Raw genomic sequence first — 26,348 nt, 5'->3', positions numbered from 1 at the left:
TTTCCTGGCTTGTGCTAACATGAGTATCGACTTACCCGCAGCCAACGCAAGCGAAAACACGGCCAAACATGCAACAATAACGTCCCCTAATTCATCCAGAATCCTTCCTGGGCATCGCGAGGCTGATCTGACCGATAAATTCTCCAGGTTGCCGTTTTCACTTGACTTTGACTTTTATGAGTTAACGTTACAAAGCAACCAACAGCTCTGCTGTTGCCAGGCAACTGCTTGTGCGCGTGCGAGTATGGTGCCCGCGCGTCAGCTCGTTCACACGCTGCCTGCAGTTACACTAACGGCCACCGGCGTCAGTAAGAGTGAGTATTGACGGAATGGGCCTTTAATACATTTTAGTTTAATTGTGTGCCGCCCAGAGTTTCCATTAGAAAACAACGGTGCTGATCAATTCCAGTCAAATATTTGATATGTCTTTATTGAGCTTATAAACTCAGTCAGATGAGGAGGGGCAGGCTGGAGGGCTTTGAAGGTGAGGAGGAGTTAATGCGTTCTTTGATGGGGAGCCAGTGGAGAGGATGGAGGACAGGAGTGATGTGATCACGGAACCGGGTGTTTGTGAGCAGGCGGGCGGCTGAGTTCTGAACCATCTGGAGTCTATGGAGGGCAGGGACGTGCAGAAAACATTAGAGGGGCAGCGGCTCAAATTCTTAAAAGGGCACTTCGGCGCAGAAATGAAATTTGAATTTTAGGATGATACTTGTCACGGAAAAATAACTCCACAAACTGAATAATATTAGTATATAAAAGTTGCATGCTGTTGCAATACTGTTGTGAAATCATTTAAGCATCAATATTTATTTGCTCCTTTTCTCCCTTTAGGTTGTTATAGATAGCAACACAGGCAGAAACATACTGAGTGAGGCTTGTAATATACCATGCATTTACCATGCGCCTGTGCTGCTGTCGTTCAGTCTGCATGTGGCTGAGTGCGCACTGCTGGAGTGGGCGGGGACGGGCCGTCTCGCTCTCAACAGTCAATGGGCAAGCCACGTGCGTTTTTTTGGCTGCTGCCTTCAGGGGCGGCTTAGAAAAAAACTGGTCCATGCAGAGGCCTATTAGAAATGGTGCATTCAAGGCCAAGAGAGCTCGGAAAAGGCATTTCTCTTTGAATGCTGCCTTCAGTGACGGCATAGAAAGGGCATTTTCCATACAAAGCACCATTACGCCGGGATTGCACTGGTTGCATTTGCGTTGCGTTGCGGCTGTGCTCCGGTTTTGCTCCGTGCTCTGTGCTCCGCCAACACTAACCGGCTGCGTGCAGAGCACGTCACGGCTCCGCTCCGCCAGACAGCTAGAGTGACGAGAGACCGACAAGTTCTCCCGGTGAAATCGCGCGAGACAATTTGTATGTGGGATAAATACAACAACAAACAGGCAGAAGATCATTGTTCCCAACTGGAGAAGCAGAGGAGGGGTGGACTTGCTTGGTGTTGTCCTTGTAAAAAGGATGTGTCGTGTCATATATTATTTTGTGGTTTTCCACAATTATTATATATAATTATTAACTTTTCCTCATACATGTTTGTCCTCCAGCTTGATATTGAATGCTGTAAACACCTCTGCCCTGTTGATTTCATGCCTGGCTCCACCCAACTTGCTGCAGCTTTGCTCCGACATCCGTGAAAAATAGAAACCTTGCGTATCTTTTTCGGAGAGCTCCGGATCGTCGGAGCTGGGACGGAGTAGACACGCAACGCAGCGGAGTAGGTGGGAGTTGACACAATGATTAGAGTGGAAACGTATTGGCTCCGAAGCCGTACCGCAGCGCAGAAGGACCGAACACGGACTCAGTGGAATGTGGCCTTTAGAAATGCTGCATTCATGGTCAGGAAAGGGCACTTTTTACAGACTGAAAAAAAGGCAGGGGCTCAAGCTCCCTTTGATGTCTATGTGTGCACGTGCCTGATGGAGGGAGCAGGAGGTGATGCTGGTGAGGAGGGAGTTGCAGCTGTCAGTCACAGTAACATTACGTTAGCGCTAGGAAGCAGGTTTCTAAAAGTCAGAGGAGGATGCAGAGAATCTGCAGAAGCAAGTAGGTTTCTCCAAATCTGTTCACTGTCACCTGTGGTAACATGAGGGTTGCTGTGATGAGCTGGCAAAGTCATAACTAATGTTACGTTAACTTGATCCACACATCTCTCATCCACTTTCCCTTCACGTCTGTAGACATTACTACAGTGTATAATGCAGGACACGGTCGCTATTTTGTAATAGATCAAAACACAACAGAAACAGTCATGCCTAATAGCTTCCTATTAGCACTGCTAATAGAAATTTAGTTGACAGCAAGTTGACAGCTGCAGCACTATGGCCACAGTGACTGATGACACTGATCGAATACTATTTATTGTTTTTAAGCTCAATAAACACAGATAATATATAAGCCGGAATACCATTCAGGGTTAGCTCTAGCCAGGCTAGCCATTGTTGGCAATAACAGTTGATAACAACGCGTGGTATTTTGTGCATACAAACACCGTAGCAACATGCCCACAGATAGAAGTTAGACAGTGTGTACAGCTGATTTAATGAGACACAAATAAGGGTTAATAATAATAATAATAATAATAATAATAATAATAATAATAATAATAATAACAATAATAATAATAATAATAATAATAACGGTGCTGGTGCTGCTGCTGATAACAACAATAATAATGATAATAATAATATTAATAGCCTAATAATGATAAAGGTAATAATAATAATAATAATAATAATAATAATAATATGTCTGTGTAACAGATGTGATTTGCCCATTATATAATTACACTATATATGTTGTTTATTTGTTGTTTCAAGTAATATACCTGTCAGTTTTCGTCTACCTCCACCTCTGTTGTCATGTAATTGTCCCACCTCGCCTCTTGTAGTGTTGCTCCTCCTTCCTAGTGCCTATACACTTCCTGATACCCTCACCTCTTCCTCTTACTATATTTCCTGGTGGAAGAGGTGGGTGTTTTTATCCTCTGTAATATATCACATTCCATCCTATCATTTCTGATCATTCCTGTTTATATTTTTGTTAGTCTTACCTTTGTAAAGTATGGATGCACCTGTTACTTCATATATTTCCATGTTTTGATCACTGTGTGAATGTATTTTGACGAGTGGAATCCCACTCACTGAATGTCCGGATATGTCCGTTTTCATGTGCAGGATTGTGGTGGGGAAAAGTACTGCAGAGTGGAGGATAATTGTTTTCATTTCGTTTCTGTCAGGTATGTTTACTGTGTTTTGTTTCACGTTAAGTTTTGCACACGTACTCTTGTACGAATTCAATGTCCGCTCTTACTATATTTCCTGGTGGAAGAGGATTGTGGTGGGGAAAAGTACTGCAGAGTGGAGGATAATTGTTTTCATTTCGTTTCTGTCAGAATAAACAGCCTCTGTCTGACTTGAAGATATCCCGGTTGTTGGGTCCGATCATTAAAACACAACACAACACAACGCAGAAGTCCACCGGTCACACTTGGTGCCGTTTGACCCGTCTGATCACCGATCAGCGCTCGTCTGATCCCCGGGGTTCCTCCACTGTCTGTCCGCGGCTTGGGTCCGCTGCTCTCCATCCCCACCACGGAGGGCTGGACAGCCATACCGACCGTTCACCAGCCGCAGCTTGCCTGGCTGCTCCCGGAGGTCCACTGCATCCGTCACCGTTCTCCCTCCTTCCATCGGCTCCCCGCTCCTGCTCTTCCCAGCTCCGTGGCTGCTAGGAAGCGGCTTGTGCCTTCACTCCACCTGCCGTGACTTCAAAGAGCTACGCTGGTTTCGTATGACGCGGGGTTTTATTGAATGAAGTTATGAGGCCTTCAATTACCGTTTTGGAACGTAGGATTTTTTCTCTCTCTCTCTCCCTTTCTTTCTTCCTCTCGTTTTATTTCATGTTGATTTGTGCTAGTAAAATTGTTGGTACAAGCAAATACATTTAGAAGCAATTTAGAGGGGGAATATCAAGATAATAATATGAATGAATACTAGGAAATTAATAATAGAATAAGAAGATAAGCAATTGTATGCCCTGGCCTATATATAAGGGGGGATTTGGCATTCTGCTTTATTGGTGAAGTATTTATTTTTTTGAACCTGTTTATTTCATGTGGGTGTGGCAACGTTGTTCTGTGATCATATGAATGGATATGCACATGTTATTTTAGAAGCATTGTGGAGATTTTAATGCTCCTTGTGTATTCCCCATTGTGATGGGTAAATGTTGAACAGTGCATAGCAGTGTACCCAGAATTTATCGTTTTTTTGTTTTCATTTATTTCTTGTTTGAGCCAATATTGTGTCTTGATTGCACTGTACTGTGAGGGGGAATTAATTTTGAGATAATGGCTGGTCGTGGGCATTTCACACTTGGGGTGGGGAGGGGCCAGCTGGTGGGTTCACTGTGTTTTGGGAGGGGTAGGTCTATGTCCCCCAGTATTCTCAACTCCACAGTTGACCAGTCAGTGGTTGACCCACCGTTAGCGCCCGCTGCTACTTCCACACCGATCACCCAATCGGAGCCTAAGCCTACACAAGTCATCCCTGTTGTAGCTTTTAGTGAAATGATAACTGATTTAGCTAAACAGATTGGGGATAACATATCGGCCAGCCTTAGTGGGATGCACCAGCCTAGTACTGCCCCCCTTCATTCTCCTACAAGTCTGTCACCTAGTCATGCTGGTCCGGGGGTGAAAGTAGTTGTACAGTCTGACACCAAAGCTCCACCTTATTTCAGGGGTGACCATACTGATGCTTTCTCTGTTCATGAATGGGAGGATATGATGAGGTGTTACCTGAATAGGGTTAAATGTGACACTCATGTTGAAATGTTTGACCTGATAATGTCAAGCCTAACAGGCAAAGCTAGAGATGTGGTGAAGGTGTCCCTCCGCAGCCGCCCTGAACTGGGTGGGACAGAGCTGCCCATGGCTGTTTTTGACATACTGAAATGTAATTTTAGTGAACTGTCATACTCAAACATGCCCATGAAGGATTTCTATAGCACCATTCCCCATGCTGATGAGAATGCTATGGACTACTGGATTCGCCTTAACAAGTCCATTGATGCTGCTGACGAGTGTCTCCAGAGGCGGGGTAGGAGTGTGGAGGACCCCAGTGCTGAGGTGGTCATGATGTTCATCAACCACTGCCCCGACCCCGGTCTCGCCATGTCATTCCTGCTGAAGGCACCTGAGCACTGGAGTGCAGCTGAGGTTCAGGAGCGTCTGGACAGTCACATGAGAAAGGTGAGGAGCACAGCAGCCCAGTCCCGTCGCACAGTGGGTTTGTCAGCCTACAATCAGAGCCCTGTGACCGAGCCCCTTCAACATCTCCATGCTGGCTCAGGGAACCCTCTGCCTGCTCCTGCCATGGCCTGCAGTCACCCTTGGCCTGAAACCATGGTGGCGAGTCCATACGTGCCTGCTCCCTTGCCTCCAGCCACTGTCTCTGGTCCAACTCCTGCAGCCATAGACTTGCCAGCTACTGAGCCTGGAGTCCAGCAGGTTGTGGCTATGTTCGACAAAGTTCTGTCTCTGTGCAATGCTTCCCTTGCAACCGGTCAAAGGCCAGGCAACCCTCAGCCATTCAACCGCCAGCCATTCAACCGCCAGCCATTCAACCGCCAGCCATTCAACCGTGAGCCATTCAACCGTCAGCCGACCCGTCCCCATAACGAGCAGGGTTCTGAGCCCTATACATGCAAGGTTTGTGGCTCCAGGGACCACTCAACTCACGCACACTGCCGGTTTCATAGACTGTGCCACAACTGCTTCAGTCCTGGTCATATGAAGCATGAATGCCCACAATCCCCCCGTTCTCAAGCCATGCCACCTCCTTCTCCCTCCCAAACTGATTTAAACTAGCCTGCCCATGTAGTGAGAGGGGTAGCATGGGCAGTGCAAGTGAGACCCTCTGTAATGAAGAAGATTTGCAGTCGACATATGTGAACTGTTGTAGTATTCTTCCTGATGACAAAACAGTAATTGTTGTGGGGTCACATCGGGTAGAGGTGGCTAGTGAACTGTTTTATGCTCCAGTTTCTGTAAGGGGACGGTTTACTTTGAGGGGGATGCTTGATTCAGGGAGCATGTCATGTACGCTCAGTGAAGAGGCGGAGTCCAAGCTTAGAGCCGCTGGTGTTCTCCCGAATCCTCAGCCTGTGCACGAGAAGGTGGTGCTTGTTGGCTGTGGTGGCCTTACGACACAACCCAGATGTATCTATGACCTGGACATTGAGATTTATGGATCCAAATTCACTGTACCAACATTCCTCGTTCCGGGGCAGAGGGACGAGCTCATCATTGGAAGCAACGTGATCAGGCCCATAACACAGAGGTTGAAGTCTGATGAGAAGTACTGGGAGCTCATCTGCTCAAACACCTCAGACCCGGAGTGTGAGCAGTTTCTCCAGTTGCTCAGTTCCGTAACCCGTTGGTCTGGTCCTGAACTGCCTGACAAGGTTGGCACCGTTAGGCTACGGCAGGCTGTCACACTTGCACCACAGAAGGAGTATCTGGTGTGGGGAAAGCTGCCCAGTAGTGCTCCTGTGTCGCCTGGGAGCACTGTTATAGTAGAACCGACATCTTCACGTTCAGCCCCTAGAGACATCATCGTCGGGCGGGTGGTGGCACCCATGTGGGGGGACCGCTGGGTTCCAATGAAAATCCTCAACCCAACGAAAAGTCCTGTGACCCTGCGCCGCAATGCTAAGGTGGCAGATGTCTTTCCCTGTGTCGCTGTTGAGGACCTCCCCATCTCCCAGGGTGTGAATAGGCCGCAGGCTGGTCAAGCAGCTGACACTGTCTCCAGAGGGGATGCCACCTCCGACCCCTGTGAGCAGCTTAAAGGCTGTGGACTGGCAGACATCAACCTGTCGGGCTGTGAAGTGTCAGATGAATGGAAAGAGCGGCTGGCTGACCTTGTGCTCACTTATCAGCAGTGTTGGGAGTAACTAGTTACTAAGTAACTAGTTACTGTAACTTAACTACTTTTTTCAGTAACTAGTAATCTAACTAATTACTTTTTCAAATTCAGTAACTCAGTTACAGTTACTAAAATAGTAACTGGGCTAGTTACTAGTTACTTTAGGACATGAAAATAACGGACAACTTCAGAGGATTACCCAGTTTCTGATCCTCAGACCTAGTGCGGGGAAAGAGCTGCAGCCAGAGCCCCAGAGGCTAATGACCTTGATAGGCTATAAGCCTCCCCAATAAGTGAATGTTCAATGCCACACTGTGGCACAGCAACACTAACATAATGTGTGCATTAATAACAATCGAAGCAGACTTTTAAAAGTAACGCAAAAGTTACATTCCCTAGTAACTAATTACTTTGAAGTAACTGGTAACTTTAAAGTAATTAAATTACCTTTTGAGAGAAGTAACTAGTATCTGTAACTAATTACCAATTTTCAGTAACTTTCCCAACACTGCTTATCAGGATGTCTTCTCCAAGGACAAGCTGGACTGTGGAGAAGCGAAGGAGTTCGTCCACCGTATTCACCTCACTGATGATCGCCCTTTCCGGCTGCCCTATCGCCGTGTCCCTCCAGCACACTATCATAAACTGAGAGAGGTGCTGTCTGAGATGGAGTTAAAAGGCATCATCACTAAGTCAATCAGTGAATATGCTTCACCGTTGGTCCTGGTCTGGAAGAAGTCGGGAGACTTAAGGATCTGCACTGACTTTCGATGGCTTAATGCCAAGACTGCAAAGGATGCTCACCCATTGCCTCACCAGGGCGACTGCCTTGCTGCCCTCGGTGGAAACGCCTTTTTCAGCACCATGGATCTCACATCGGGGTTCTACAACATCCCCCTCCATGAGTCTGACAGGCGCTACACAGCCTTCACGACACCCTTAGGCCTGTATGAATATAACAGACTTCCCCAGGGCCTTTGCAACAGCCCCGCATCCTTTATGCGGATGATGATGAGTGTCTTTGGTGACTTGAATTTCACCAGCCTCCTCTGTTATCTTGATGACCTGCTCGTGTTTGCTCCATCTGAGGAGGAAGCCTTGAAGCGACTGGAGACGGTCTTCATTGAAATCTTCATTTCAAAGATTTTAGAAAAGGCTGTTCTGGAACAATTTACCCCCTTCCTACATCACAACAGCTTTCTAGATAAATTCCAGTCAGGTTTCAGGGCAGGCCATAGCACTGAGACAGCCCTGGTCAAAATCTACAACGATCTCCTCCTCACCATCGACTCAGGTAGCTGTGCCATGCTCCTCCTCCTGGACCTCTCCGCCGCGTTCGACACGGTCGACCACTCCACCCTGGTCGATCGTCTTGAACACAGGCTCGGTGTCAGGGGGTCAGCCTTAAATTGGTTTGCTCCCTACCTGAGCGACCGCTCCTTTACAGTCAGTTTGGGTGGATTCTCCTCCCCCACAGCTAGCCTACCGTATGGGGTCCCCCAAGGTTCCATTCTGGCCCCATTACTCTTCTCTACCTACATGCTCCCCCTGGCCGAAATCTTCCAGAAATACAATATTTCTTACCATTTTTATGCCGACGACACTCAAATTTACCTTCCTCTCAATCCCTCTGACACAGCTAACCTGGACTCCCTTAAGGATTGTCTCAAGGACATAAAATGCTGGATGGCCCACAACTTCCTACAGCTAAACGAGAACAAAACTGAGATCATTTTGTTCGGCCCCCCCTCCTCCACCAAGACACTCTCAAACAGCTTAGGACAACTTTCCACCCACCTCAAGCCCCACGTCAAGAGCCTGGGCGTAATTTTCGACCCAGAGCTCAAATTCGACCGACAGGTAAATGCTGTCGTTAAATCCTGCTTTTTTCAACTGCGAAACATCTCTAAAATAAAACCAATTCTTTCACCCGCTGACCTGGAAAGAGTAACCCATGCTTTCATCACATCACGCCTTGACTACTGCAATGCTCTCTACACCGGCATTAGTCAAGCAGCCATGTCCCGCCTCCAAATGGTCCAACACTCTGCAGCTAGATTTCTTACTGGCACCAGAAAAAGAGAGCACATCACCCCAGTTCTAGCATCCCTACACTGGCTCCCAGTCCCATTTAGGATCAACTTTAAAATCCTCCTCCTGGCCTTTAAGGCTTTATCAGGTGCAGCACCCCCCTACATTACAGAGCTGCTAACCCCCCACTCAGCACCCAGGTCTCTAAGATCCTCCTCCCAGGCTCGGCTGGTCCCCCCCCGCACCAGACTCAAAACGAGGGGCAATCGCTCTTTCTCGGCTGTGGCCCCCAAGCTGTGGAACCAGCTACCCCAGGAGATCAGATCTGCTCCCTCGCTGGAAACATTTAAGTCTAGATTAAAAACTCACTTTTATTCCCTAGCCTTCAATAAACCCTGACTCTCCCACCCCCTAACTCACACACTCCCTTGTAATTTATCCTGCCCCTTCCCCACTGTTCTGTCCCCTCGGTCCTATGTGATGTATTGTGTTTGTGTTGTACTGTCCTCTGTCCTGCATTGTCCTCTGTGTTGCAGTATCCTGTATTTTATGCCTTTGACTGTACAGCACTTTGGTTGGCTCTTGAGTTTTTAAATGTGCTTTATAAATAAATGACTTGACTTGACTTGACTTCTCACGTCTCAGAGCCAACAACCTGAAGCTGGCGCAGAAGAAGTGCCACTTTCTGCAGAGGTGTGTGAAGTTTCTTGGCCACGTGGTGAGCAGCAGTGGTGTCTCAGTCGATCAGGACAAGGTGGAGGCAATCTCGGCATTCGGGAAGGAGGATCTCATGAACAGTGACGGCTGCACACCATCTCAGCGGAGAATCAAATCATTTCTTGGGATGGTCATGTATTACCAGCATTTCATTCCTGGCTGCTCTTCCATTGCAAAGCCACTCTACGCCTTGACAGCAGGGCAGAAGAGGAGAGCTAAAAGCTCCTTCAGTAGGCGGAGAGCTGGCACCTTCCGTGAACTGACTCCTGAGGATTGGACTCCTGCTTGTGAGATAGCGTTTGAGAATCTCAAGAATGCACTCCTCAACAGTGTGGTGCTGGCACACCCAGACTTTGATAGGCCTTTTGTACTCTCTACCGATGCTTCACTTGATGGTGTAGGCGCGGTCCTGTCTCAGGTGCCTGCTGGCGAGGAGAGAGCAAGACCAATCGCTTTTGCAAGCAAGTCCCTCAGTCGTGCTCAAGCTAACTATCCTGCCCACAGGCTGGAGTTCTTGGCTCTTAAGTGGGCAGTTTGCGATAAGTTCAGCCATTGGCTCAAGGGTCACAGGTTCACCGTCTGGTCAGACAACAATCCTCTGACGTACATCCTGACCAAGCCAAAGCTTGACGCATGTGAGCAGCATTGGGTCTCTAAGCTGGCTCCCTACTCCTTTGAGATAAAGCACATTCCCGGCCGGTTGAATGTAGTGGCGGATGCCCTCAGTAGGGATCCATTTGTGAAGCCTTTGAGGGAGCGGCTGCTGTGTGAGCCTTACTCTGAGCTGCTGGAGCAGGTCTGTGATGTCAATGATGGATGTGTGCAGGACACCTTCCGCCTCACCTGCCAGCCACAGTCACTGGGGGGCCTCTCTGCTGCCGTTGATGGTTCACTGTCTATGGATGATGTCTCCTCTCTTCTCTCCTCTTTGGACGACTGGGACTCTGCCCCTAAGCAGCGTGCAGCCTCTCTTGCTGACCACCTCGCCACCTTGGCACCTCCAGGCCAAGATATGTTGCCTTCCTTGTCTCTTGCTGACCTTCAGTCACACCAGCAACAGGACCCAGACATCTCAAGGGTCGCTCACTATGTTGAGAGGAAACGCAGGCCCTCCAGACGTGAGCGGTGCAATGAGAGTCAGCCGGCTCTGAGAGTCCTTAAGCAATGGGACAAGCTAACACTCCTTAACGGCATCCTCTATAGAGTCACAAAGGACCCGTTGACCAAACAGAAAAAGTTTCAGTTCATTGTGCCTGGGTCCCTGAAAGCAGACGCTCTCTCCGGTGTTCATGACCATGCTGGTCATCAAGGTCAGCCCCGCACACTTGCACTAGCTCGCCAACGCTTCTTCTGGCATGACATGGAGAAGGATGTCCGCAATCATGTGAAATGCTGCCGCAGATGTGTCCTCAGCAAGACTCCTGAGCCTTCCGCGAGGGCCCCATTGGAGAGTACCTCCGCTCCTCTGGAACTTGTGTGTGTCGACTTTTGGTCAGCTGAGGACAGTAACAACAAGTCTGTTGATGTTCTTGTGGTCACTGATCACTTCACTAAGTTGGCTCATGCGTTCCCCTGCCAGGACCAGACTGCCAAGAGGGTAGCCAAGAAGCTGTGGGAGAATTACTTCTGCATCTATGGCTTCCCTCAGCGCCTCCATTCTGACCAGGGAGCAAACTTTGAGAGTGAGCTGATCGCTGAGCTCTTGCTGTTATCAGGGGTTGACAAGTCCCACACCTCGCCTTACCATCCTATGGGGAACGGCGGCACGGAGAGATTTAACCGCACCCTTGGCAACATGTTGAGGTCTCTGCCTGTTCGCTCCAAGCAGAAATGGCCGCAGATGATCCAGACCATGACATTTGTATACAACTGCACTGTCCATGAGACCACTGGGTTTGCGCCTTTCTATTTGATGTTCGGGAGAGTCCCTAGGCTGCCGGTTGACCTTCTCTTCAAGAACGTGCTCCGTGATGTGACAGTGTGTGACTATGATGCCTATGTCAAGTCACTTTTGGAAGATCTGCACTGTGCCATGGCACTGGCTCAGAGGAACTGCACGGCTGAGCAGAGGCATCAGTGCGACCAGTACAACAAGCGCATCAAAGGCCAGCCTCTGTCTCTTGGTGACCAGGTCCTGCTGGCGAACAAGGGTGTCAAGGGTAAGCGTAAGCTTTCTGACAAATGGCTCCCCGTTGTCTACACCGTGGTGGCCTCGAAACCTGCCCTGCACATCTACCGGATCAGAGATCAGGGAGGGAGTGAACGTGTTGTTCACCGGAACCTGCTGCTCCAGGTCAACTTCCTGCCCCTGGATGAAGCTCTGGATGGTGGTGCTGCTCCTGTGTCCTTGCCCGCCTCTAACGTGAGCGATGTCCCTCCTGCTGCGACTGCTCAGGATGTGAGTGAGATGTCTGGATTGGGAACTGCTGCTGCAACTGGCGAGCCGTCCCTTGCTGGTTCCGTCTTGAGTGTTGATGACTGGGATGATGGCCGTACTGCCTCATGGGTCCATGATCAGCCCTCCATGGATGAGTCCTCTGTCTTGGACTGTCCACCACTTCTCTCTGTGGCAGCCTCCCCCGCTTCTGGTGGTCCTGCCACTGCTGTGGTTTCTCCGACAGCCCTCCCTGATCCAGTGCTGCAGCTGCCACCTGGTCTGCCACAGGCATCAAATGCAGCCAACCTGCTCGCCTCACGATTTGGCAGGGCCATTAGGCCAGTGTATCGTTTGATTGAGTCAATGACACAACTTGAATCCCTCCTAGGGCTTGAGCCAAGCCCCAGTGCTGTTATTCATGTGTGAGTGAGAGTGACATGCTGCTGTGGCATTTTTTTTTTGGGGGCATGTTCTTGGTCCGCACTTTAATTGTTATGGTGATGTGCTGTTGTGTGAATCCCATTCTATTTGTTTATTTTTGTTTTATTTTTCTTGTCAATTTACCCATGCACATTGTTTGGCCTGAGTGTGTGGGGTGTATAAGGCACCTCACTTTGTCTGTGGAGTATTGTGAGATCTTGCTAGGCGCCAAGCTGATCTCTCATTCTCTTATCCTTTAAATAGGAAGCTCATGTTGCTGTTTGATTACACTTGTTGTGTTTTCTTTGTGGCCAGTGTGTTTGTGTATGTGGGTTGTTGTACATTCCAGATATTAGTGTAATTCTAGGGGGGTGAGTGTAACAGATGTGATTTGCCCATTATATAATTACACTATATATGTTGTTTATTTGTTGTTTCAAGTAATATACCTGTCAGTTTTCGTCTACCTCCACCTCTGTTGTCATGTAATTATCCCACCTCGCCTCTTGTAGTGTTGCTCCTCCTTCCCAGTGCCTATACACTTCCTGATACCCTCACCTCTTCCTCTTACTATATTTCCTGGTGGAAGAGGTGGGTGTTTTTATCCCCTGTAATATATCACATTCCATCCTATCATTTCTGATCATTCCTGTTTATATTTTTGTTAGTCTTACCTTTGTAAAGTATGGATGCACCTGTTACTTCATATATTTCCATGTTTTTATCACTGTGTGAATGTATTTTGACGAGTGGAATCCCACTCACTGAATGTCCGGATATGTCCGTTTTCATGTGCAGGATTGTGGTGGGGAAAAGTACTGCAGAGTGGAGGATAATTGTTTTCATTTCGTTTCTGTCAGGTATGTTTACTGTGTTTTGTTTCACGTTAAGTTTTGCACACATACTCTTGTACGAATTCAATGTCCGCTCTTACTATATTTCCTGGTGGAAGAGGATTGTGGTGGGGAAAAGTACTGCAGAGTGGAGGATAATTGTTTTCATTTCGTTTCTGTCAGAATAAACAGCCTCTGTCTGACTTGAAGATATCCCGGTTGTTGGGTCCGATCATTAAAACACAACACAACACAACGCAGAAGTCCACCGGTCACATCTGGACATAACATAAGACATAAGAAGTGTTAGCATAACAGCGATGCAATACAAATACAATAAATAGGTTAAAAATACAAACGGAGTGAGAGAAATACAGCAGATAACTGTTTTCCAAATCCAAGTCTATCTCAGCTGTGACTTTCTGTCTGTCTTTCTGTCTCTGTAATGGTCATTTTGGCTCTCTCTACAGTCAACTCTCTTCTTTCCCACCATTTCTAACAGTCTCTCTGCTTCAGTGGCTCTCGCTCTCTCTCTCTGCCCTGTCTATCAGATTCACATTTTAATCGCAGTCTGGTCCCAATACAAGAATGGTTGGTATTGTTGGCATTGCACATTTCTGTAAATCATCCACATAGATGTAGAATATCATGTTTCTGAACCAACAATATGTTGCATATCACATTTATAGATGTGTGTATATCAATGCTACACGTCATAGAGTCTGCAATTGAAATAGCGCTGTGGCCAGTAAGGGTGTTGTGGGCAGGGTGGACGGAGGGCGTAAACACTTGTCTGTTTCAAATAATTGTACATATCCCTGGACTGCAGAAACATACAATGGCCACACTTTATTCTGCCGAATGGGTTATTTCCTCCATCCATTCTCGCTCTCTTCCCACCACCTTTCATCACAGCATGGGACACACACACACACACACACACACACACACGCACACACACACACACACACACACACACACACAGACACACACACAGCCATGTGTACAGCAGGTATTTAAATTGGAGGGAGGAGAGGGAGAAGAGGCAGACAGGAAAATGGAGGTGGAGAGAGAGAGAGCAATGGACGCTTTTCACAGCATCCGTTTTGAGGTGGTAAAGCAAGAAGTATAGTGTGATAATGTGATGCTTTTAAATGTCCATGTTACTCTCTTCTTTTCTTTTCTTTTCCTGTCAACCATTTTATGTGAAGCACTTTGAATTGCCTCTGTGTATGAAATGTGCTATACAAATAAACTTGACTTGACTTGACTATAGCTACATGGTGTAACAATACTATTAATGATGATTCCATTCCATTTAGGTGTTCCAGTGCGAGGGCCATCAGTAATGATATTGGTTATACCTGCTTTACTTCCTGCTTTACCACCTCAAACAGTTGCTGTGAAAAGGGTCTACGGAGAAAGATATATGCCAGGAATGGATAGGAAGGTGAGATGCAGACCAGATGAATGGATGAACAGAAGGGGGCAGTCAGTGGGGTGGGGTGGGTTGGGGGGGGTATACTGTAGCTCTCTGGTTGGAACAAAAAAGCATGTTTGCTGCTGTCATGTCTCCCCATTCCACTTTCTGATTGGCTAAAATGCTTTCCCTCCTGAAAAACACCCTGAATCCACCTATCGCACGACAGAACACAAGGGCATGGCCTTGTTTCAGATACCGTGTTAAAATGCTGATAATCTCTGATTATTCATTGAAAAAAATCCCTTTGTTATCTTCTGTCTTTGAGTCTGTGTAAGCGGTAGGCAGGTACCAGCCTCTGTGTTAGTTTAGACAGAAGGTACCAAGCAGATTAGGCTCCTTCCACAAAATGGACACACCCATTTTCACTGAGAACAACAACATTGATGGTAATATGGGATGCCACAACAGACAGACACTAAATATGGTTACATGGAAGGATTATATAACATTACCAACATGCATTTTTGTCATCCCCCGGCGGGAGAGAACTATACAAACAGGCAGGGTGTGAGGGAGGAAGAGATCCCCACTGATAGAGATGAAGGTGAGAGGGAACGACATGGACGGGCCAAATAAATCCCATGTACAATGTCACTCTGTAACGTCGAGCACCTTGATGTCGTTGACCAAAAATGAAAGGGGGAGGGTGGTCGATCAAGAGGTGTGAGGGAAATGGAGAGAAGAAAGAGAGGGACAGGGAGGGGGACAGAGAGAAAGGAGGGAGGGAGAGGAGAGAGAGACAGGAGGGAGGGAGAGGAGAGAGAGAGGAAGGAGGGAGAGGAGAGAGAGAAAGAGAGAAATGAGGGAGGAGAAAGAGAGGAAGGAGGGAGAGTGAGGAGAGATAGGAGAGAGACAGAGGAAGGAGGGAGGGAGAGGAGAGAGGAAGGAGGGAGGGAGAGAGAGGAAGGAGTGAGGGAGGAGAGAGGGAGAGAGGAAGGAGGGAGAGAGAGAGAGGAGGGAGGGAGGGAGAGGAGAGAGAGATAGATAGGAGAGGGAGGGAGAGAGGGAGGAGGTAGGGAAAGAGAGAAGGCATTCAGACAGGCGTGAAGCACCCACAATGCAGCCTAACAAAGAAAAGACCAATGGAGGCATCAATCACCCACCCCACTCCTCCCTCTCTCTCTCTCCCTCCTTACCCTCTTCTCCCTCGGACACCCCCTCTCTCCCCCTGCCACTCCCACCTCCTCAGTTCAGCCCATCCATCCTAGAAAACAACGCTGACCGGCTGCTGTCTCTCCTCTCCTCCTCAACCCAAATATCTGTTTATTTATCCCTCCGTACATCCCTCCATTCATTCAGCCACTGAAGCATAACAAAAGATATCAGCATGAGCCATGTTATTATCTCAAGCAGACAATACAAACAGACGACCATCTCCTTTTGAATGGGCAGGAAAATAGTGTCACTATATAAAATATGTGTGGTGTCTTCTGTCTCTCTGTTGACAACATACATACAGACACACACACACACACACACAAAGGAATCCTCACAGAGGGATGATGGATGGGAGAATAATACGACATAGAGACGGACAGACTCTTCTTACCTTTCTGGCTCTGTGACTCGTCCATGTTCTCCTCCATGTTAGCAGCTTCCAGTCTTTGTCTGCCTGTCGTCTGACGCTGGTTAGAGCCCCTCGCTACCCCTCGCAACAGTGTGTGTGTATGTGGGAAGCTAGTGCTCGGCACAGTGTGTGTATGTGGGAGGCTAGTGCTCAGCCACAGTGTGTGTGTGTATGTGGGTGGCTAGTGCACGGCACAGTGTGTGTATGTGCAGGCTGTGTGTGTGTGTTTTTTCACTCCCTGCAGATGATGGAGGGAAGTCCCTGTTCCAATGCTTTGCTCTCTCTCTCTCTCTCTCTCTCTCTCTATAGCTGGGTTTCCATCCAGGATTATTTATTTATTTCTAGCTGCGGACAGCATATCCAGCAGCTCTATAAGTCACTCTGTTGGTTGGTCGGTTGGTCCACCAAAAACCGATAGCGGTGATGTCACAATATAAGTGACATCATTAGCAACAAGTATCCAATGATGTCACCAGGGAGGTGACATGTGGCCAGCAATGGAGTGGATGATTTCACAATGGAGTGGATGATATCACAATGGGTAGGGGTGGGAATCTCTAGGTAGCTCACGATTCAATTTCGATACAGAGGGCTACCATTAGATGATAAAACGATTACCGATGCATCGATTATAGATGCATTTCTTTTTCAATACATGCTTTCTTTTTTTTTCACTGTGTTACTACTTTTAAAATAAAGTGCATTTTGAATTGCATTGTAATGATCCATAATGCGGCTGTAGCTCAGGAGGTAGAGTGGGTAGTCACTAATTGCTTTGGATGAAAGAGGTCAGTGGTTCGATTCCCAGCTCCTCCAGTCTGCATGTCGAAGTGTCCTTTGGCAAGATACTGAACCCCAAATTGCTCCTGATGGTGTGCCAGCACCTTGCGTGGCAGCTTGCCACCATCGGTGTGTGAATGGGTGAATGTACCTACTGATTGTAAAGCGCTTTGGATAAAAGCGCTATATAAATGCAGGCCATTTACCATTTACCATTTAAACAGATTAGGGCTGCACAATATTGGAAAAAACTGGCATTGCGATATTTCCCCCACCTGCATGTTTTATATATTGCGATATGAAAAAATACAGAGACTTTCACCAGATTACCAGAATAGCTATATTTTAAAGAAAATAATACTTCTAGAATGATTGGGGTGATTTTGTAGAGGAGTCCATCTGATTTTGGAGGGGAAATTAGGTATTCAGTGTTCTCAACCACTGGCACGACATTCTACTTTCAAATGTCACTAGCCTACACTTAGGGCCCTATCTTTGTACGGCGCTATCGTTTGCGCTGCCGTTTACGCGACTCTTATTGCTATCTTCCCAGCGTCTTAAGCTATCTGCCTCCACCGTCCAGTTTTGCGCTGGGTTCTAAGCGCAGACACAGGTGTAGGCGTGGCCCAGGCGTGTCCGTGGGCCTCTAGCCTATCATCTCCCTCCCGCAAGTGTCATTTTGCGCTCTGGCAAAGATACCGTCGGTATGTTCCGAGCGCAAAGTGAGGTTTGGGCGTTGACCGTGCCAAAATAGCTGTTCCAGCGCAATGTGTTAGAAAAAATGGCCTTGGGTGCTCTAAATTTTAACGCCACCAAATAGCTGGTCTTAGCGGGGGGGAAAACACTACGGGCCCTAGGCCCAAAAACTGGCGTTAAACGCAAAAAAACATGCGTTGCGCCTGCCTCGGGAAGATAGCAACATGGTTTTAGGCCCCGAAATGTGCTTTACGCCAAAGAGGCGTGGCGCAGTGCCAGAATCGGCCAGAGTAGTAGTAGTAATCTTGGTACCTTGTAGGGACAGCTCAGGACTGACAGTCCTCTTCAGTCCCTCTGTTCCTCGGAGTGGATGGAAGGGCGGAGGGGATCAGGGAGGCAGGCTGTTACACTCAGCATCATCACCTTACTCACCAGCGGTGAGTAAGGTGGGCGTTTCAGCCTTAAATACCGGCCTAATGATATCTTCCGCCCTGGCGTTAATTTAGCGCTTAGCGCTTTTCAGAACCAGGCCTATTCAGTGCGCCGGTTGCGCGGAGCTTTCCTCTGCCATCTCACTCTCTGTCCCCCCTCTCTCTCTCTCTCACTCCCTCTCTCTTGCGCATCAGACTGGCAATGACTCAATCAATGACTGATGGAAAAAAAGTTTGCCGGTTCTATTATTGTGCATAATTGTGCAGACTCTCCTCTGCCATCTCACTCTCTGTCCCCCCTCTCTCACTCTCACTCCCTCTCTCTCGCCTCGCGCATCAGACAGGCACAAAACCACACATGTGAAATCTCCCAGTATGTTTAATTGTTTATTGTGGATCCCCATTAGTCTACACCAAAGGTCCTGGGGTCCAAACACGTAAAATACAAACATAAAAGTCCAAAAGTATTGGAGTAAAAACAATACAACAAAAATAAATAAAAACAAACAAAAAACAAGTGAGTCAAGGCTCACTCAATATTCATGTCAATCAAATATTAACAGTATCAACTCTTCTCATAAACAAAAATAAATGTATCGGTCTTCCTGAGTAATTGCATCAGCAAAAACATTTATCCTGACCTTATTTTTACCATACTCACATGAAACCATATAATTGAAATACTTGATTACAATATATAATACATAATACATACCGTAATACAAATTCCTTACATGTTGCACAATTAACAAATCAGTAAATCAAAGACCAAAAGCTATCTTATTATTCATAACTGCAATTTTTTCTTTTTTTTAAACATAAATTTGTTCCTTACCATAGTTATATTTTGAGTATGCATTGATGCCAATCCGTTTGACAAGAAATAGCAACCAAATCAGCTTAAATAGGGTAAGTGGTAGATCAAAATAATGTTTCTCTTAACACAACATGCAATTGTGGAACATTTCAATATTGGACAAAATAAAATCGCGAAATCAAAACAACCCTATGTGAAACATATATGTAATCCTGGTGGTATATACTGTATATCCCTCGCAGATTTAACATGATTTAGATGAGTGACAGCAGTAACACGGTTCTACTGTGACTTCCTACTGTGATGTTGCTCCTCCAATACTTCACATTTACTTTTACAATAAAAACACATTTCTGCAATGACTTTACAAAATGTAGGCTATATTTATTTGCATCATCCTACCTGTGCAGCAGGGGGGAGAAAACAATATCATTCTGGACAAACTTTCACCAATCTAATCTCATCATGACATAGGGATAGGCTATATTTTTCTAGCCAATGCATTTAGAACATTCTTTTCACTTTGATCTTGCTATAGTGTAGCGTATTTACATGCTTGCAGTATTTAAACTGCAGTTAGATTGGTTTGAGAAGCATAATAATATTGAATAATAGCTATGGAGACAGACAGACGGGGATGAAAGGGAGGGGGGGGGCTTTTCTGACCGGACTGGATCGCTCAGTGGAATTGGAGCTTAAAAGGGAAGCTTGTGATTTGTTTACTGCACTTCTCCAATGACCAGATTGTGCATAATTTTACACTTAACTCATTGAGTGCCAGCCACTTTTGGAGAACGGACGCTCCCAGTGCCAGAGTTTCAGAGCGTTTTCAGTGATTTCTCGAGGCCCACAGAATATTGTGTGATATTACTATGTAAACACTGAACACGCACAAAGAACGATGAGACTCTATTCTATCATCTGCAAAAAAAAGTTTATTGATCCCATTTTCCGTTCTTTAGTTATGAGCCGGAGAAGATAGCTTGATTCATCCAAAAACAGCAATTTTTTTCTAGAAGCTGAGATAATTGGCCTTTTGTGAAATTAATCATTTCAAGCACATCACTGACTCTGAAGCTAATCTTTTCTAATGTAGTCACACCTCAAAAATAATTTCCTTCAATAAAACAGTTTAGGCCAGGGAATTTTGTTTGGCAGAATAATATTTTTAGCTACAACCAGCAGCGCTGGCCCCTGCGTGCGCTGCTGGTTGCAGCTTCTTGCTGGTTTTGATTTGCTGCTGGTGGGTATCGGATATTCTGGCTTGCGTTTGTCAATCCTGTCCTGCTGCCTGGGTCTGTCTGGGTGTTGCGTGCTGCTCTGCGTGCCCCCCCCCCCCCCCCCCCCCCCCCCCGCCCCGCCCCGCCCCGCCTCGCCTCAACTGCACACTCCTCCTCCTGTCTGTGGTGGCTCTCTGCTGAGTTTGCTGTGCGCACAGTGAAGGGTGCGGAACAGCCAGGCTTTTTTACAGCGTTCCGCGTGTGTTTGTCACCGGCAACGATGCTTCCAGTTGAGAATAATAACAACTCCACGGTGTGGATGTGCAGATGTGCTGTCGCAACCGACACGGAGCGGCTCAATTGTGGGAGCAGATTGGCTGCTGCAGGCACAGCTGCAGTAACGTGCTTCAGCATATCGATGCATACGGATGCGATGCGATTTCCGTTTCCATAACGACTTCTTCTTTGTTTTTTCCTTGCCTTTCTGTTATGTGGAGAGCACTGTCGCCACCTAAGGGTTCTGTAAAATAGGTTATAGACCTCCAATAGCTACAATAGTTGTACCAGAGATGTATCAGGGATTGATCCACGTCCCACCGTCAAAAAACGCAATTGACGACAACCGTCGTCATTGGCACTCTACGTCAGTATTTGAATTGACGACAGCTGTCGTCATTGGCATTCAATGAGTTAAAAGGCGTGGTTATAATGCTTAAGGCCGCCTGTAGCGCCGACACCAAAATATCGAGTGGGCTGGTCCACGCTCACCAATCTGCGCTACGCTGGGCGCTGGGCGCAGTTTATAGGCCGATGCAACGATAGAGCCCTACGTCAGGCATACGCCTGAGCACAGACAGTACATTGGATACATTTACGCACGGCATGGGTGTCACTCTCCAACACCTCGCACACACTTCTCTCCTCGGAATGCCACGTTGATTTTCAACTATAGCCTACATTGCAGAAAAAACACACCTTGGTTTAAGACAGGGAATTTGTTTATCATGGTTTTATTAGGCTACATAATTCCCGACCATACAGGTTTGTGGTGTGAGGTAACAGTAGATTGCTTTTGAGAAAGTTGTGACTGTGTTGTGCCAAGCTGCCTCTCCCCACCCTGTGAGCCCCATGTCCGGCCCAAAACACCCAGGGCACCGACCCACCCCCACCCCACCACCCAGCCTGCCTACCTGTCCAGCTCCCACCTTCTCCGGGGGATACCTCCCTCCAGCACCCCGGGCTACACACAGACTCCCGCCCCGCCAGACCCTCGTTCCCCTAATCTAATTCAAAACGCAAATCACTTTTTGGCACAACACCTGTAGTGTCTGGCCAGTACAGCAACCTCTTTCCCTGCAATTGCACGCATGCAAGACCAGCTTCTCCACAGTGCGGATGGCGTGACCGCAGTCAATGGCTTAACCAGAGTGGACAATTCTGACATAGGCTATTGAAATAGGCTAGAAGTAAAATCTCACACATTCCTACCCCATTAAAGAAACAAATATTTGTAGGATGTGTAGGCCTATGTTATAGCCTATATGAACGAAACGTCTAATTACAGTAAGCGCACGCTTTGGGACATCACTGCGTAATTGCGCGGCGGCCCTCTCTCTCGTCCCTCTCTCGTTCTCCCCCCCCCCTCTCTCTCCCCCTCTCTCTCTCCCTCTCTCTCTCTCTCTCTTGGTGATGCTGTGGCTTTTAAGGGGAGTGATCTCACTTTGTGAATCCTTGAGGTTTGCGCCGAGATGACGTGAAGCGCAGCGGGCCGACACGCCCACAATTAGGGCTTTGCGCGGTGCTATTCCAGCGCAAAATGGAACGCAAAACTGAAAATTACCGCTGTTGCGAAGATAGGGCCCTTTGTGTAATGCATATCACGATTCAAAATACAATGCTACAGCATGCGCTGGGACGCATCATCAGTGATGTTAACTGGGGTCGTAAGGTGTTTCGGGTCTATCGAACATTATACACCCTCGCCCAGTAGACCCAGCCGAGGCCGATTAAGACCCCGACCCGCGTCCCGGAAGCAGCCGCTCACAGATCAGCCTTCCTACTCTGTCTGTAACGTTGCCCGCGGAAGGGTTGATCCAATCCGCTGCAATAGAGCTAGTGCTACACCGCAGCATTGAAAGACCCTTCGGTGCATGGAGGGCTAAGGCCCTGTGGGTGAATCCAGGCCGTGCTCCTCCTTCGTCTCACCAGACCCTCCCAAAAGGCAATCCCACTATGCCGCACCATAGGCAAAGAGGATGCCTCAAGGAGGCCTGTGCGCTGCATGTCATTCGCCTGCGGCAAGCACCTCGCTCTAGCCTGAAGGACCCCAGGCCGCGGCGATCTTTACACATCTTTTCAGGAGGCTAATCCATAGACAATATTGATATAAAATTGATATATTGCCCACCCCCTAATATTGAGTGCCAGAATCAACCTCCCAAATTATGTTATTTGCAGAAAAACATTAGATTTCATTGATTAAAATCACTGCTTTCAACTTCTTTCTGATTTAAATGCATCTTGTGAAGTTAAATGAGCCTGAGGTCAGCTGTTTTAATTTTAATCACTCTTTTGCAGGAATTCAGGTTGCTTAAATGCCTTGTGGTTGACTAAATCAAGGGATCCACTTTCACTTGACCAACCTGTTCCTGCCCTGTGGCATGTCACTGTATTCATTATTTTTTACTTTGGTATTATTAGGTTAAAATAAATGTTTTTTATTTTGAAATTCAGTTAGAACATGAAATTGTGGTGGTTGAGGCTGGCTGGTTTGACACGGAAAAGACGTGAAGTGGGGGATTCTCTCTCTCTCTCGCTCTCTATCTGCACGAGTCTCTCTCTCTGTGCAGCCACTATGATCCCCAAGCAAATCTCATGGCAGTTTAATACAATACAGCAATCATGCAAAATATAACTCTAAACTAAACTACTAAACTACACTAAACTACGCTAAACTGTCTGAACAAAGTGAGAATGTTTTTCTAAACTCATCGGCTAGCAAAATATAGCCTATCCCTGGATGTCATGATGAGATTAGATTGGTGAAAGTTTGGACAGAATGGATTGCTCCCGCAGTGCTGCCTTTTTCCCCCCTCCCCTCTGCACGGCAGTCAGGTAGGATGATCTAACAGCCTCTGAATGACAGGGGCTCAAAACTATTCGATAATAACTTTTTTATTCATTAGCCATTGAAATTTGCCTCCACGAAAAGATGTTAATAGACCAGACCAGTACATTTTTTGTACGACTCCCTTCCTGCTTTTGTCCCCCTAATTGCAAACTCGTTCCGGCGCCACTGTTGCAATGACATGTAGTCCATGGGCCAATGCTGAAATTTTCACATATCGGTACCACCCAAGGTGACCCCACAATTTTTTTATTTTTGTCTTCCTACATGTCTCTAGTTTATATTTTGGTATGATAACCCTGCCAATCTGGTAGCTTATTGATAGTTATCACTATGTAAACAAACCTACTCCCATATAAATGACAAAACCCTGATTTCTGTGTATTTGTCCAGATGATATGTGAAAATGATGTTCACTTTTTCATAAAAGCATGAAACTTGGTACGCTTATAGTTTGGGGCCCTGAACATTTTCAGAAATTGAGCCATCGCAAAAATGCGTTGTGGTGGCAATTTTAATTCCGCCATAAGCGAATTATGTAGTTTGCATCATATCTCCTGAACCACACATGATAACACAGAAAAGGTGATGTCTATCCCTATGTTTTCATGGTCAGGGATTGCAATGATACCATATAGAACATCATAAACTGTTGTGAATTCTGATGACGTTGTGAGAAGGAAATGACAGATCTGATAACCGATGCTATAACTTCAAAGCCATGACCATTCTCTTGCTAAGATGTTTTGATGAGTGATTTGACTTATATAGACATTTTGTTAAAATAGCCCCTATGTCCCTCCCAAAAATCCTGGGATTTCTTTTGCCAGATGGCCAAATCCAAGGTGGATGTTGAAAAAATGACGTTTGAACCAGAGCACCTAGAATGTATGAAGACACTTTTCGGTGTAAGTCAACCACAAGGAATCTGATTCTGACATCAGTCTGATGTTATGACATAATTTTTACCCAGAATTCCAAGATGGCTGCCATCCAGAATCATGGAAACGTATCTTTTGAATGGGAAGGTATACTGTGGTGTTTGGGGTTTTTACAGCAAGGAAGCAGATTAACAATGGTGAAGTTATAGCAATTTTAATTATGAATAAATGCCTACCAAACAAGTATGGTTTAGCAATATGTTTTGGGAGTCATTTCAGAATTATGTTATCTGAAAAGATGCTAAAGTCAAAAATCTTACCTTGGTACTGCTGTACTTTAAACAAACTACCTCCATGATCTCTTGCAGTAAAATAATTAATGGATGTATGACAAGATAACTAAAATAAGCTCTTTTTATTAGCTGTAACTTGAATAATTGAATACTGAAACCAGTTAAAACATGTCATATGTGACAGCTCCTGGCGTTTCGACCCACAAGTAGGCCAAGGTCATTTTTCAGTTTTTTACAGATTCTGAAACTGCAGACTGTAAGCTTTCAAATGTTGTCTCACACATTGTAATCTGAAAAAATTTGAAGGAGATATGCTTATTTGATTGTTCACACTCTGCAAGAAGCTGAGGAATCAGGCCTCAAAGTTTTTCACACCTGAGGCAGCCAGGTAATGGGGGAGTGAACAATAGCTGCTTATTTACATTAACCACTCCCCATCCACTCCAGCTGATCACTGTCACTCCACTGACACACTGGGAGACAGTCCACAAGTAAGACAATGATAGAATGTAGGACTGTTTTCGTCATGGGTTTCATACACTTTCTGTAATAAAACATCTGAAAGCAAAAATCTTATCAAATGGGGTGCGTGGTCTAATTTTGAGGTATCCATGCTTTTATCACTTCTCATCTGGATTATTGTAATTATTATTACATGTGTGCCTGTTATGTTCTTTTTGGGCTCCTTGTGCAGAGCAAATTCCCTGAGGGGCAATAAAGGTTTCATTCATTCATTCATTCATATAATAATAATAGGATATAATATGAATAAGGATTTGATAAGGGAGTTCAGAAGCTGCTGAACAAAAATAAAAAACACAAAGACTGGTTACAGACTGTGCTTCAACTCAAGCTAGTTAACTAGCAACCAGCAGATAAGCAAACACGACAGACAGACTAACACACAAACAAACCATGGCTAGCAGGCCTCGCTAGCACGCTAAAGTGTTCTTTTGTTCTCAACAAGAGATGGTTGCGATGGGGGTATGCTAGCAGTAAATACAGAGTGGGTAGTTTACACACCTTGCTTCCCCTCATTGATTGTTACAGTTGCTCTGAAAATAGGCAGAGATGGGAAGTAACGAAGTACAAATACTTCGTTACTGTACTTAAGTAGATTTTTCGAGTATCTGTACTTTACTTGAGTATTTAATTTTCTGACGACTTTTTACTTTTACTCGTTACATTTTAACACAAGTATCTGTACTTTTACTTGTGTACATTTTCAAAACAGGTTCGTTACTTTTGTTTAAATGCACGAGGATGTAATTCAAAAACGAGTAGAAACGGGAGAACGGAGCAGAAGTAATAGATGAGTTTCCCAGTGCTGCTGATAAAAGCTCATTCCAGCTCCGCCAATAGTATGACTTGGCACTCCTCCGGGGCGTGGACAAAGAAGAGAAACACGGATTTTCTCTGAGGGGAGACACACGCAGACATTAGGAGCTGTGCAGACAGCCAGCACTTATTAGCGCTCCTCTTTTTGCAATTCATTCTCTATAAGTACGCGCTTAGCGCGCATCTCTTTCAAGAAGCATTTCATCGCGTTTAAAAGCTGGTGGTGTTTTTTTTAGCGCAGCGCTCTGGGCGCTGAAAGCTGAGGAAAGTTTAACAGGAAAAGCGCCCTGCTCCTCTTCACTCCTCCCACCTCGAGTCTTCTCCCAGGAGAGGAGGATTTTCATCTCGCTGCTTCCAGAGTTGCCAATCATCTGGCTTTTCCAAGGGTTCTTTTTTAAATAACC

The 26,348-nt window shown here is 46.3% G+C and overlaps 1 protein-coding gene across 1 annotated transcript in view; it reads right to left on the bottom strand.

Moving 5' to 3' along the window:
* LOC310774761 (neuronal membrane glycoprotein M6-a-like) overlaps positions 1-16,380 on the bottom strand; it is a gene marked incomplete at both ends in the record, with an annotated part of 125,033 nt that extends 108,653 nt beyond the window's left edge. The window contains one exon of the mRNA XM_083634896.1: positions 16,344-16,380. Within this exon, the coding sequence (XP_083491022.1) occupies positions 16,344-16,380 (37 nt within the window). The remainder of the gene's footprint in view (positions 1-16,343) is intronic.
* Between the last annotated feature and the right edge of the window lie 9,968 nt (positions 16,381-26,348).

Source organism: Poromitra crassiceps (assembly GCF_964638095.1).
Source record: "Poromitra crassiceps genome assembly, chromosome: 4".
Classification (NCBI taxonomy): Eukaryota; Metazoa; Chordata; class Actinopteri; order Beryciformes; family Melamphaidae; genus Poromitra; species Poromitra crassiceps.
The sequence above is the reverse complement of the archived record's forward strand: the minus strand, read 5'-3'. Positions and strand labels throughout refer to the sequence as shown.